The sequence below is a fragment of the Eurytemora carolleeae genome, unplaced genomic scaffold (assembly GCF_000591075.1).
Source record: "Eurytemora carolleeae unplaced genomic scaffold, Eaff_2.0 scaffold711, whole genome shotgun sequence".
NCBI classification, from domain to species: Eukaryota; Metazoa; Arthropoda; class Copepoda; order Calanoida; family Temoridae; genus Eurytemora; species Eurytemora carolleeae.
Genome location: NW_019396737.1, coordinates 76,671 through 91,287, shown reverse-complemented (window position 1 = coordinate 91,287; position 14,617 = coordinate 76,671). Strand labels below are relative to the sequence as shown.

Here is a 14,617-nt window from a genome sequence, read left to right as displayed (position 1 = left end):
CCCCGAAACCGAGTTCATTGGGTATTCAAGAATGTTTTTTGTACAGTAAATAAATTCTCTTATGGCCCACCTTTAATGTTAATTACCTTCGTTACTGAAAACTAAATCAACGATTAACTGTTCAGCTATTAAATCATTTAGTCATTAAACTAATAATCTACATTTTTTAGTTATTTAACTATTTATCTATTTATCTATTTATCTATTTTGCTATTTAACTATTTAACTATTTATCTGTTTAAATAATTAACTATTATACTATTTATCTACTTAACTATTTAACTATTTATTTAACTATTTATCTATTTAACTATTTAACTATATTTAACTGTTTAACTTTTCAATTATTTAATTATTTAACTATTTATCTATTTAACTATTTAACTATATTTAACTGTTTAACTTTTCAATTATTTAACTATTTAACTATTTAACTATTTAACTATTTGACTATTTAACTATTTGACTATTTAACTATTTAACTATATTTAACTATTTAAGTATTTATCTATTTAACTATTTAACTATATTTAACTGTTTAACTTTTCAATTATTTAACTATTTTACTATTTAACTATTTAACTATTTAACTATTTAACTATTTAACTATTTATCTATTTAACTATTTAACTATATTTAACTATATTTAACTATTTAACTATTTATCTATTTAACTATTTAACTATTTAACTGTTTAACTTGTCAATTATTTAACTATTTAACTATTTAATTATTTAACTGTTTAACTTGTCAATTATTTAACTATTTAACTGTTTAACTGTAAAACTGTAAAAGAAGGTAATTTTGTCACAAGGTCAGACCAAGCTGAAGGTTTCAATACTATACTTGCTCAGGCCTCTATTCCATCCCTCTCCCATTCTCTCTCTCTCTTACATCCTCTATCTATCTATCTATCCATCTATCTATCTATATATATCTATCTATCTTTATATCTATCTAACCTCTACCTTCAGCCTCTCTTTGCATCACCCTTTAAATCTTTGGGAAATGAAAAACATAAAAACACACAGTTTAAGCACACATATTGCAAACATGTCGTGGACAAACACACATATTTCAAACATGTCGTGGACAAACACACATATTGCAAACATGTCGTGGACAAACACACATATTGCAAACATGTCGTGGACAAACACACATATTGCAAACATGTCGTGGACAAACACACATATTCCAAACATGTCGTGGACAAACACACATATTGCGAACATGTCGCGGACATACACATAATGAAAACATGTCGCGGACATACACATATTGCAAACATTTCGTGGACATACACATGTTGGAAACATTTCGTGGACAAACACACAATTAACAAACACATCGTGCACAAAAACACATATTACAAACCTGTTTTGCACAAACACACAGATTACAAACATGTTTTGCACAAACACACAGACTACAAACATGTTATGCACAAACACACAGATTTCAAACACGTCGTGCACAAACACACAGAATACAAACATGTTTTGCACAAACACACAGATTTCAAACACGTCGTGCACATACACACAGATTGCAAACACCCCGTGCACACACACACAGAATACAAACATGTTTTGCACAAACACACAGATTTCAAACACGTCGTGCACATACACACAGATTGCAAACACCCCGTGCACACACACACAGAATACAAACATGTTTTGCACAAACACACAGATTTCAAACAAGTCGTGGACAAACACACAGATTGCAAACATGTCGTGGACAAACACACAGATTGCAAACAAGTCGTGGACAAACACACAGATTGCAAACATGTCGTGGACAAACACACAGATTGCAAACATGTCGTGGACAAACACACAGATGACGAACACATTATTAAAGACATAGTGCGCAGAAACATATAAAACAAACATGTAAAATGTTAAATATAATATCTAAAGATTCGTCCAACTAAATCATCAAGATAAACTGTTTTTTTATTTTCAAAACTGTTTGATTCCTACGGCCAGAAAAGTGATGCTCTACCAAATTTTAGTTTAGTTGCTGATTTTGTAATTTAATTTACTGCAAAGATCAATTAATTCTGAAGTCCTAGTTTGATTTGTATATTTTGATACACACATTTATTAACGTTGATCATATCAAGGTACTAATGCAAGGAAAGTTGTTTCAGAGGTGTACGCATCTTTTGTACTGCAGTGTACTGTCTTTGGGCGAAAAAGTAAATACAAAACGGATGTCACCTGGCATGGAATCCATTTTCACAAAAATAATCTATGAAATATTCAGGTCACATGGAAACTTTTCTGTTAATTTTCAAAATTATCAAAATTAAATGCTTTTAACAACCTCGGATACTAAACGAACACTGATGCATCTATTCTTGTTTACAAAGTCCGCCCAGAGAGAACTGGTTTCACTTTGTACGCAGAGTATACGCCACTGCAGCAATTAACTTTCCTTGCATTAGTACCTTCGATCATATCATATATTGGTAAGATTCATTATTAAACTTTAATTGTCACAAATTCTTTGCATTGAGTATATTTTTGCTTCTCCTTAAAAGGGCATGTCTGGCTAGACACTGTAATTGAGCTGATACACAGAGCATTGTAGAGACTTTTTTTAGAAATCATACAAGACCTGGAAGACGTTTGTATAATTATTTCAGAAAGAATGAAGATTCTATCATTACAATCTTACGGATTATCTAACCTGCTAAGCAGGAGTACAATGGCCGCAACCTGTCAGATTACCGTGCTGCGCAGGCGTACCTCTACAATACTGCACTCTCCGCTTAACTACCATGTCTAGCCAGACATTCCCTTTAAAGTTTCGGAAAATAACATAGTTTCTATTATGATTTCAGTATAAATAATTGGAAAAAGTAAATTGAACTCCAGTTTACTGCATTGTTTATATTGTACTGTATAGTGTATAATGTATATAGATCATTTTTCATCTGAAGATGACATCGGTTTCTATATAGTCGTTTTATAAAGTTTTATCCCTATCACGATTTTTTTTTGGGGGGGAGGAGGGATTTCACCCCCCCCCCATACTGTATTTTTTCTCTATAACTTAAAAACAGTTTACACTAGAGCGCTCAAACTTCTTTACTTTTTCAATTTTATTTTTGAAAACATTTTTGCCCAAAAATGCAAAGATCTACAGATCTTACTAACTTATTTAAAAAGTCCTTGAAAAATGAAATACATGTTTGTCAAAAATAAAAATAAATATTTGTTAGAACATTTTTTGACGTATTTTTTTATTCCAATGGCAAATCATAGGGGGAGGGGGATCCGGATCCCCCCTTCCCTTTCCCCCACCATCTATATTAGTTCAATCTGAATAGGGCTAAGGTATAGTCAGTCAACCTTATCACAAAAGCTTTTTTTCTTCTTCACAATTTAAAAGTAAAAAGAACCGGTGAGGAGAACAAGAGATGGTAGGGTTTTTTTTATTTTTTCATTTATCGTTCGGTAAAGAGTAAGACACATTTCGATATTTTTACTCGTTTAGTAGAAATTTTAATTCGTGCGTTACCTGATCGATTCGTTATTGATATTTTTTCAATTTCGTTCAGAAAAAAATCCTTAAATTTCTATTCGAAAACGATCCTTTACTGTAACAATACAAAAACAGTCTAATTATAAGGCAAGACAAGAAAAAGTACGCTAAATGAATCAACCCCTTTCTAGGGAGATTCTAGTGATAAAGTGTAATAAAAAATCAACAAAATCGATTTTATTTCATTCCAAAAATATTATTTTTCTGGAAGGGAAAAAATTTTTAAATTAATCATCACGAGGCCGAATTTAAAGAATTTGAGCGGCAGCTTAAATTTTAGCCGCGGTTCAAATATGGTTGGTACATGAAAGTGACAAAGGCTGTTTCGCTTAAAACTGTAATCAATGTTTTATGCTTTAAGCTTTAAGCAGTGCTCAATTGAAACCGGTTTTTGGAGGATTTAAGACGCGGCTTTAATTCATTAAATTCGGACACAGGAATGTTTAAGAGTGTTTCATTTTAAAATGGTAAAAACGGCTCCAAGAAAGAGTTGATATTTTTTTTTAAAGTTCTTTTGATTGGTAATATTTTTTTTAACCTTTTTTCATTAAATTTATGTCTTCCATTGATGATATTGAAGTTTATCCATTCAACTCTTGTGTATTTAAAACTTTAAAACGGAGATGCAATATCGTAAAACAACTTTTGAAACTAATATATTATTGATTTTTCCTTATTATCGGAGAATTTGCGATCGACAATTTTTTGTATATGATAACATTACAATCAAGCTATAATGACCATTACAAAATTATGAAAAAAAATGTTTCCTCGAAAATTGTGCAATCTGCTTCCTTTTCTGAAAGGCTTTCAAAATAGCTATTTAATGAATTTAATGAATTTAGATTAAGTCTGGTATACATAGATAAAATAAGGCATTCTGGCAGTGTGTGTTAATTGGATAAAAAAAAAATTAAAAAAACAGCCTCAGACTAAATTTTAAACTAGAAAAAATACATTTTTGTAAAAAAAATCAAAGATGCAAATTTGTTTAATGAAAATGTCATAAAAAATTGAAGAAACAAAAACGCATTGTTCACAGTAAAAGATATTGAAGATATTTTATGATTTGTGCAAACTGAAAGATTATTGAATTGTAAAAACTATTCATGTTTTGTAGCCCCCAAAAATGAAAAAGAAAAGTAATGATTAGGGTTGGAAAATTTTCATTTTTCTTGTTTCTTTGTAATTAATCTAGAAAACTATCAAAAACAACGGTTTTTTAAAAAATTTGAATTTTCGTGCCATCGCCAATGTATTTTAACAATAATTAGATTTTTCAAAATAAGTTAATCTTTTAAAATTTTAGCACACCCTCATATTTCCAAGCAGTTTGTTTTCCCATATGCCTTGAACTGCTTGCCATGTGCCTGAAATCCTGAAACTGGGTTGCATACATACACATACATTTTACTTTATATCTACTCTAGACATCACAGGAGGTACAAGTAACAGATTATTGAGAAAAAACATATTTTCAAGACGTTTTATTGTAATTATTATTGTAATTGTTGTTTATATTATTATTAAATCATAGGAGGTACTTGTAACAAATTAATAATAAAAAAACATATTTAAGACGTTTTATTGTAATTATTATTGTAATTGTTGCTTATATTATTATTAAATCATAGGAGGTACTTGTAAAAAATTAATGGTAAAAAACATATTTTCAAGACGTTTTATTGTAATTATTATTGTAATTGTTGTTTATATTATTATTAAATCATAGGAGGTACTTGTAACAAATTAATGGTAAAAAACATATTTTCAAGACGTTTTATTGTAATTATTATTGTAATTGTTGTTTATATTATTGTTAAATCATAGAAGGTACTTGTGACAAATGAATGGTAAAAAATATGTTTTCAAAGCATTTTAATGTATTATGCATTATTGCTGTTGTTGATTATATTTTTAACTATAAGAGGTAAATACTGGTAACAAATTATTGATAAAAAACATAATCTTTATTATTGATATTATTTTTATTGTTATTATTATTATCATTATGATAACCATTAATATTTCCATATTCATTGTAATCAGATTATCATGAATTATATTATTATTATTATTATTATTATTATCGTTATTATTTTTGTTATTATTTTTGTTATTATTATTATTATTGTTATTATTTAGATGTTGTTGTACAGTATACTATTATTATGTACTGCTGGATACACTCAAGCTAGCTGTTTTGGAAAGGATGCCGGCTTTAGTCCTGCCAATGTAAATATCTTTGATTTTTTATTTTTTTCTCATTTTTTGAATTTTCAGTATAAATACAAAAAAAAATTTGGTTTTAAGGGTTCTTGGAAATTTGTAGAAAAAAATTTGTATCCATTAAAAATGTGATATTTTTATATTTATTTAAAGAGACATGTCAACGTAATTTAAATTTTTTAAGTGTGTATATGGTCTCTTAAAGTTTGTATATGGTCCCTTAAAGTTTGTATATGGTCCCTTTAAGTTTGTATATGGTCCCTTTAAGTGTGTATATGGTCCCTTTAGGTTATGTAAATATTTACTTTTCTATGTATTCAGGGCAAGCCTAGTATCAGTCAACCCTCCCGGAGTGATCCTGCAAAAGTGCTGGTTGAGTGGTCAAAAATAGTGAAAAATCCAGAGTAAGTAAAAGAATGTGTCAGATCTTTCCCTAGGATATTTAGAAAGATTAAATATTTCCCCTGTAGAGAAACACACCATGCAGTACAGTACAGTTTTGGTGTATTGCAAAGCAAAAGTGATTTAAAATAGTAAAAAAGTAAGTAAAATTTGCAACCATAACTGTTTTTTGTTTTTACTCCGAGAGAGATTTGTTCTTTACCTTGCAATTTAGGCACTTAGAGCTTAATTAAAATGCGAGGGCTTGAGTCTTAAGGAATATACATTGACCCAAAATGTGCATATTTTCACGCAAAAATCTATTAGCATTTTGTCAACTACTCATTTTAAGCTGAAGCTAGAAACAAGCTTAATTGTAGGTAAAAATGTACAAAAATGTAGAAATGAGTCAGAAAAGTAAACGCGAACCCGAAAAGTCAATCCAGTTTTGAAAGTTATTGCACAATTTCACAGCCGCCTGGATTTTTGTGAATACTGCCTAATTATGCATACTTTTTCTGGATATGATATGCACACATCTTAGGCTATAAATCTCCTTCAAAGTAAATTTTTTTCATTTTTTCAATTGATTTGACAAATATTCAATCATTTTAGCATATTTGAATCAGCGCCCGGCATAGAACTTTTCAAAACTGATCCAAAACTTGTTATTTTTTGGATTTCTTTTCCCAAAAACTACTGTATATCTTAATTTCCACACATTTATTTTGCATCTATATACATACTTTGCTTCTTTGTTTGTTTGTTTGTATCCAATAAACGTTAAAACGGCAGAACCGATTGGGCCCAACTTTTTTGTAAGACTTCACATGTCCCCATGGTTTATGAATGATCAGTTAGAATGTCATTAAATTTCGGAAATCCACAAACTTTTTTTATAAAATACGCAAACATTTCGTTTTGATTTTGTTTTACCATGTACACAAAGAGAAAAAACCTAAAACCTAAAAATAGAATTTAAAAGCTTTAAACTTGAAATGTATGAACATCATTAATATGGATCCCCCCCCTTTCCCTCCATCAGTTTATAAAGGGTTAAAAAAATTTAAAAACATTTTTGTTGATATTTTCATAAATTTGATTTTTTATTAAATATTATTTTTTTTCTGTTTAGCTGCGTAGATACATACTCTCTTCTAGTATGGGCTGATGGTACTCCACCCACAGGAGCTACTAGGTAGGAGTGCTTGATTGTAGAAGCACTTGATAGTAGGAGTACTTGATGGTAGGAGTAGGAGTACTGATGGTAGGAGTACTTGATGTTTGGAATACTTGATGGTTGAAGTACTTGATGGTTGAAGTACTTGATGGTATGTGTACTTGATGTTAGGAGTACTTGATGTTAGGAGTACTTGATGTTAGGAGTACTTGATGTTAGGAGTACTTGATGGTAGGAGTACTTGATGGTAGGATTCCTTGATGTTAGGAGTACTTGATGGTAGGAGTACTTGATGTTAGGAGTACTTGATGTTAGGAGTACTTGATGTTAGGAGTACTTGATATTAGGAGTACTTGATGGTAGGATTCTTTGATGTTAGGAGTACTTGATGGTAGGAGTAATTGATGTAAGGAGTACTTGATGGTTGAAGTACTTGATGGTTGAAGTACTTGATGGTAGGATTCCTTGATGTATTTAATCTTTTCTCAGGGTAAATTGTCTTTGAATAGATTTGATAAGATATATATATACTATATCTTATTTATATATATATAAAGTTTTTATATGATATTTAAGATTTTATTATAAACTGGAGAAGTGTGTCAGTGCAAAGTGTTACTAGTACACCAGTATTTAAAAAATTATTATTTTCAGGTATTCGTTGGATAAAAATACCAAATCTAAGATAGTAGATGTGCAGCCCTGTGTAGGATATAGGTTTGCTGTGGAGACAAATGAAAAAAATACTTTAGGTAAAAACCATTTGGATCCCCGTCCACGATCCCTCCACGCAGTTTCTCATTCCCCCCCCCCTTGTAAAGCAGAAGATGGAAAAAATAATAAGAAAAGGTAAGAACTTAACAGTGGGCCTTGTTTTAGTCTCAAACTATGAAACCCTACCTGAAAAGTTCCAGAGTAACTTTATTCTGTAATTTTTCTTTTTATTTCTTTTAAAAGATGATTGAGCGGATGCTCATGCAATCAACATTTATACTTTTTTTAAAATATATATGTCGCTGGTTTTCCAGTGTTCAGTATTCAGTTTTAAGTTCTATGCAGAGGGGGGGGAAAATATTCTTCTTTAAAAGTGAAAAAATAGAAGAAGTGCGCTTAGCTAAAATAAAATAATAAAAAATAATCAAAAATTTTAAATTTATAACCAACTAAAGGGTCAAAATAATTTTGTACTGAATTCGTTTTTGGCACTAAGTGAGTGGGTAAACTAAAAAAGAAATTTAAAGATTAGAAAAATGTTTCCTAAATTGAAATACTTGGGCTGTCATGTACTGTAATTAGGGATGGATCGTTTTCAAAAAAAAACAAAAAACTAAAACTTTGTTTTTTGAAACGGTCGTTTTTTAAAACGATTAACAATCCTAACTGAAATTAACTTTACCACAACTCTTATATTGTACTGCACTGTACGGTGGTAAGCGATTATATCAATACAATGAAGACGACTTTAGATTTCTATTTTTATATACAGGGTGTCCCACGAAACATGACAGTATGCAGGACGACTTGAATGTCGTCTTGATTTTTGATATAATTTGCTGCGTTTATTTGTCAACTTAATTTTAGAAGTAAATTTCTAGAGATATTAATCACAAAATTTCCCTTGTCCTGCCATTTCCAAAATGTGGTCTGCCTTTTTTTTGCTTTCAGTATTGCCAGAGATATGAAGAATTTCGTTCAGATTTCGACAATTTTGCTTTTATTTCAGAAAATTGAAATCTGAACCAAACTCTTTATACCTCCGGTAATATTGAAAGCACAAAAAACGCAGACCACTTTTTGGAAATGTCAGGGCTAGGAGAATTGTGTGATAATTGTTTCCAGAATCATGCATGTTAAAGTAGATAGAAGACTAAAATTCACAAATAAATTCAAATACCAAAGACGACTTTCAAGTCGTCTTCCTATTGTCATGTTTCGTGGGACACCCTGTATATCAAGCTGTTAAACAGCATGAATACACAAAAACATGGAAACAAAGAGAATGTTCAATTTAAAAAGCTTTTCTTTAGTGTTTTTGTAAACTTGTAATTCAAAAAAAGTTGGTGAACAATAAAATCTTGAATAAAAATGTCGTCTTCGTTATGTTGCTATTAATACCTACCATTGTATCTTGATAGACTGTATTATATTGTAATAGCAAGACAACTTTTTGTTTCATACAGTCGTCAACCAACTTTCACATATATGATTCTTGAAACAATAACCACGAAATTCTCCAAGTCCTGATATTTCCAATGAATTGCATTCAGATTTCAATTTTATTAAATAAAAGCAAAATTGTCAAAATCTGAACAAAATTCTTCATATCTAGTTCTGGTAATACTGAAAACACAAAATAGGCTGACCACATTTTGGAAATGCCAATACTAGGGTTATTTTGTGATTATTAACTTGATAATTTTATTAGACGACCTTCAATTTATCTTGCTACTGTTATGTTTCATGAGTATCATAACTATAATCCTGTACAGGAACTAAGACCGAGAAGAGCGGAGATGAACTGTTCAGGACTGCTGGAGCTCCACAAACAATATCTCCTGATGCATCCAAGTAAGAAATATTAAACAAAGCAATCAATCAATCAATTGAACCCAGTTCTATAGAGCACTTTATATGTGTAATTGCAATTAATGAATGAGTTGTCATAATCAGAAACCTTCCTCAAGGGATATATACATCTTTATGATCACTTTTCCATTGAGATATTTAAGGTATGTTAAGTCTTTTACATTTTTGTTTTAAGATTTCATGTGACCTACCACTGGGACCCTGTCAAGAAAGTTGTTGATTTAAGGTAACTTACTTACATGGGAAGTATTTAAATTAAATTTTATTTCACTTCAACCTTTCCTATATCTTTTGGAAATTTTTAAATATAACATAAATTAACTATGTTTAGACAAGCAACCATATCTATCCCTCGTGATCTTCTCCCTGGAGCTAGTTGTCTAGATTATATTCAGGTTAAGCATGATTTTAGACTTTCTTTTTTATTATGATACGGAATATATTATAATGAAACCCTTTGTTTATGTAGACCTGCATGCTTAAACTATCTTGCGTTTCCTTTCCAATTCAATCTAAAATTTAATTGTCCTGAAATTTGAGTTTTTATCATGAAAAAGATCTATATAGGTTACTGGAAGCCAAGTAAGATCTACTGCACGCTCTGGATCCTCCAACCCTACCAAGTCTCGTTCATTTTCCTGGGGCCATCTTGGAGAGGTTAGTTTTTCTAGTTTATCTCAGCAAATCTGTTGTTAACTCAGATTTTTCTTAGAGCACATTTAATCCCAATATACAAGTTGGAGGAGCTTCAACTCTTCCTGCCTCTACCGGGGGTATTTCATACAGTGGAGCTGTTAAGGGAGCAACTCCTCCTCGAGGACCCTTGGCACAAACTTATTCAACCTCCTCCAGTGGATCTTCAAGTCCATACAATAGTCCTCCAGGATCCCCCACAGGAGGCAGAGCAGGATCAGCAATAACCTTTCCATCACCAACCTACTCAAATACTTTACCAAGAGCTACTGGGGGAGCAACAACTCAAGTTGGCCCCATCAGAGTTCAGCCACCATTCCTTAACCCAATTGTTGAAATCAACATTGCCGTCCAAGGTATCCTACAGATTTGCTTATCACGTTTTATTATTTAAAAAAAATTCTATAGACTTATAACTTCTTTTAGATTGCTCTGAATATGACTTTGAGATAAAATTCTTTGCACCTGGCAGTAAGGAGGTTGGCAAGGTGTCCCATGTGAAGTTACCACCTCTAGCAGATGTTCCTGGTTATATTCCTCCTCCAATCACCTCGGTTATGTCCATCACCTATGGGTCCAATGGGAAGCCTGTGTATGGAGTCAAGACAAGCAGTGGAGTTACAGCAGCTTGCCTGCCTTCCTACTTTGAGGCATATGACTCCTACACACATAGGTAATTTCAAACCTGTGTTGTTTAAACCAATGCATTGTCTATGTAATAAACCTCTTTGCTCATATATATGTAAGCAATGGCTGGCCATATTTGTTGTTAAAATTCTACAGGCAACGCCATGCACTTCAGCTGGTAATTCATAAAAGATGTAAGAATATATTCTAGAAACCAAATCTGGGACCAAATTAAATGTATTGTCGAGGTTGCTGATCTCCCATGTTGGCAAATCATGAATCACTTACTCAAATTCTCTTGAATCTTTGACTTTAAAATTTAAACTGTTGACAGATATTTTAGTGATCTAGATTAAATTCAATAAATTCAAACCCTGAGCCCGCGATTTAAAAACTCGGGAAATTACGGCTATGGTCTAAGCTGTTGTTGGACCTTATTTTCGGCTTGAGCTTTCGGATTAAAGTTGCATCTTATTCTCCACTAAAACCAACCAAGGTTGGTTTTATTTTCATTGGGCCTAATTCCTTTAGTCGAGCCGAAGATCTTGCTGCTGTCAATCACGTGACACAAGCTGTCGTCAGATTTGGGTCAAAGATCGGGTCTAAAAGTCGGGTTTAAGGAATTACAGCTCGAGTCGAAGTTTTTAAATCATGGGCTCTGGAATCATAATCGTAATCAAATATAAAACAAACTGTTATTAAGATTGGAGAATGAGGTTAACTTCCAGCTTCATGAAGGGAAAAGAGTTACAAGCCTTGTTTCCAACAGCCAGGTCCTTTTTTTATTGACACCTTTTCAAGCATTTTTCTAAACTGCGGGACATGGCAGTCAATCAACTCCTTGACAAAGCTCAAAGCCCAGAAAATGTTTGTAAACTTTAGAACTCTATCAATTGTCATCCTAAATCTGAAAAAATTACATTCAAGTGATAGACATATCTAAAAAGATTTGCTTGGGACTATGTACATTTATGAAAAAGTGGTTTAAAAAATTGCTTTTTTGAAAGTGAATTCGATAATTTGCTAAACATATAAATTTTCTCTTTCTATTTAATCTTATTTATTTAGCTTTTATTTGATCTTCATGCTAAATATTTGTGTTGATCAGAACCAGCTCTCAAAGTCCCAAGAAGAACTTCTGCGTAAGACGGGATGTGTGTGCACCTCCTCAATCCTGCAATTCTCAACAACTGATAACGACCTTTTAAAGAAATATAGGGAACAGTTTGGAATTTATGAATTCCAGGTAAATATTTTTTTAAATGAAGAATCTTGTTATTCAATAAATCTCATGATTTTAGGGCATGCACAATGAACGTCCATTTTACAAGCTGACTTCAAATGACATCAATGCTCCAGCTCCTGTACCAAAGTATACAATATCAATAATTAGTAAAAATTAAAGTATTGTTATATGTATATGTATATGTATATTTTTTCTAGTATTCCTACTGGCACAACAACCTCCCGACCTAGTATCACCACCACAACTGTCAGCTCACCTACAACCCTTGTAAGTAGATCAGACATTGATAAAATCATTCTTATTGAGAACTAAGAGAACTTGATTTTTGTTTTATGAACAGGCGACAATGTTTTTGTTCTGGGATGCTAAGGAAAAGCAGTGGATGTTTACACCAACTCTTGGTAAGCTCTGAGATAAACTTTTGCACTTGACTTGTACTTTGACCTTGGAATTGCACGACATTTTCTAGAATTACACTGAATTAAAGGGCTCACAATTGTGCGCAAATAAAATTTGCTTGCCTTGGAAACCGTAGCTTTTACTTCATGCTTTGCAAAATCAATACAAATGATTTTCACTACAATTTGTATAGGAAAGGACAGTAAGATAGAGTTTGGCTCTGTCACCAACAGTCTGGCCAAGTGCCCTGGTGACCCTCCAGCAGCTTCCAACTGGCAGTACAAGTCTAGCGTACTTGGAAGGTAAGAGACCAATATTTCCTATTTTACATTCCTTATCCTATTCCGACTGATCTGTACGCTAAAGTACATTTCCGTTTAACAACAATTTGAACACTATTTGAGAGATAAACACATGGAGTTCTGAGTTCTTCAATGATCAGTTGTTGTAAATCAGGCCTTATCATCTTTGCATCGAGGGTCACTTGAAATTATACTCATAGTCGCTCTATTCTGTTTATAATACTTAAACACCAGATTTATGCTTATTACTGCAGAAGCTCCAAAAATATTGATGAACTCTATGGAGGCTTATTTTTAGATGGAAGAAATCAGCTGACCTGAAGGTTGCATGCCAAGTCAAGATTTAAGAAAAACAGATCTCAAAACAAATGAAATCTGGATGGATCTTTAACAATATTTTTGATTTATAAAAGGTTTTTAACTAAAACTCTCCGATTTACTTCAACGAAATTGTAATTTTATATTATGTAATAAACTAGATAAATAAATTTGAAAAGAATAAAAGAGAAAGAGAAGGGTAAAACTGAATTAAAAAGAAAAAATGCTTTGATTTCATTTGTATATAAAAGGTTGAAAAGAGAATATGTAAAATAAGGAAAGAAAGAAGATCAGGGGTAATTAATTTTATAAAGAAAGATGAAAAGAAATAAAAAGATTTCATAAGATAAAAAGGAACTAAACTAGAAAAAAAAATAAAAAAGTAAACAAATAAGAATATGAATATATCAAATAAACTAAAATATTAAGAAAAAAGACCACAACAAGTAAAGTACAAAACAATCAAAGAAGATTGAAGAAAAAATGTGATACTTTTTTGCATATTTCAACCTAAAAGTTTTAAATTACTAATTTGTTTATTCTAAAAGATTTTCTCTCTTATCTTACAGTGATAACCTAAAAGCTTTGGAATTAAAAGTTAACTTTTAGACTCTTAAGATATGACTTTAAAGGGAGTGTTCGCGAAAAATGAAAGGGGGCATAGGCTTAATGCGATAAAAAAGCGCTTTTGATCACTACTAATCTTACTTCTATATGTTGCGTCTATAAGGAAAAAATTGTTAAAGACGTCTCATACCGAAGAGCGTAACGCCCATACAAATTGAGGAAGTTGGTACATACGACTTAGACCGTAAAAAAATCAAATTAATATTAAACAAATCATTCAGATATTACAACCTATAGTCATCGATTATCTTTCGCCGCATTTTTATATGTTTAATATTTCATACTAGTTTTGATTTTGTTTTTTAAAATAATATTTAGCTTACAACTTGTTTTCGAACATTCCTGGAAAATATGAAAATGTCGTCTTCATTACCAAAAATCCTCGAAACAGGAATAAATGTTTTTATAAGTAACTCTCAGATCATAACAATTAAAACATATTATGAAAAATCAACTATATATAAATGT

At 31.4% G+C, this 14,617-nt stretch overlaps 1 protein-coding gene across 1 annotated transcript; it reads left to right on the top strand.

Moving 5' to 3' along the window:
• The first annotated feature begins 4,902 nt into the window (after positions 1-4,902).
• Positions 4,903-13,692, top strand: LOC111707954 (uncharacterized). Its single transcript, XM_023481152.1, has 18 exons — positions 4,903-5,003; positions 5,707-5,796; positions 6,112-6,194; positions 7,307-7,369; positions 8,006-8,103; positions 9,841-9,919; positions 10,113-10,163; positions 10,269-10,332; positions 10,505-10,594; positions 10,650-10,986; positions 11,057-11,303; positions 11,961-12,030; positions 12,366-12,503; positions 12,559-12,629; positions 12,701-12,770; positions 12,844-12,904; positions 13,096-13,204; positions 13,503-13,692. Exons 2-18 carry the CDS (start codon positions 5,707-5,709, stop codon positions 13,549-13,551), a joined length of 1,770 nt encoding a protein of 589 aa, XP_023336920.1. The 5' UTR covers positions 4,903-5,003; the 3' UTR covers positions 13,552-13,692.
• The last annotated feature ends 925 nt before the right edge of the window (positions 13,693-14,617 follow it).

Bases quoted from the DNA above. Each gene is read 5' to 3' on its own strand.
- LOC111707954 (XM_023481152.1), top strand. From the start codon at position 5,707: ATGTTGTTGTACAGTATACTATTATTATGTACTGCTGGATACACTCAA. The intron at 12,630-12,700 runs GTATACAATATC...TATTTTTTCTAG, and splicing joins GCTCCAGCTCCTGTACCAAA to TATTCCTACTGGCACAACAA. The intron at 13,205-13,502 runs GTAAGAGACCAA...GCTTATTTTTAG, and splicing joins AAGTCTAGCGTACTTGGAAG to ATGGAAGAAATCAGCTGACC.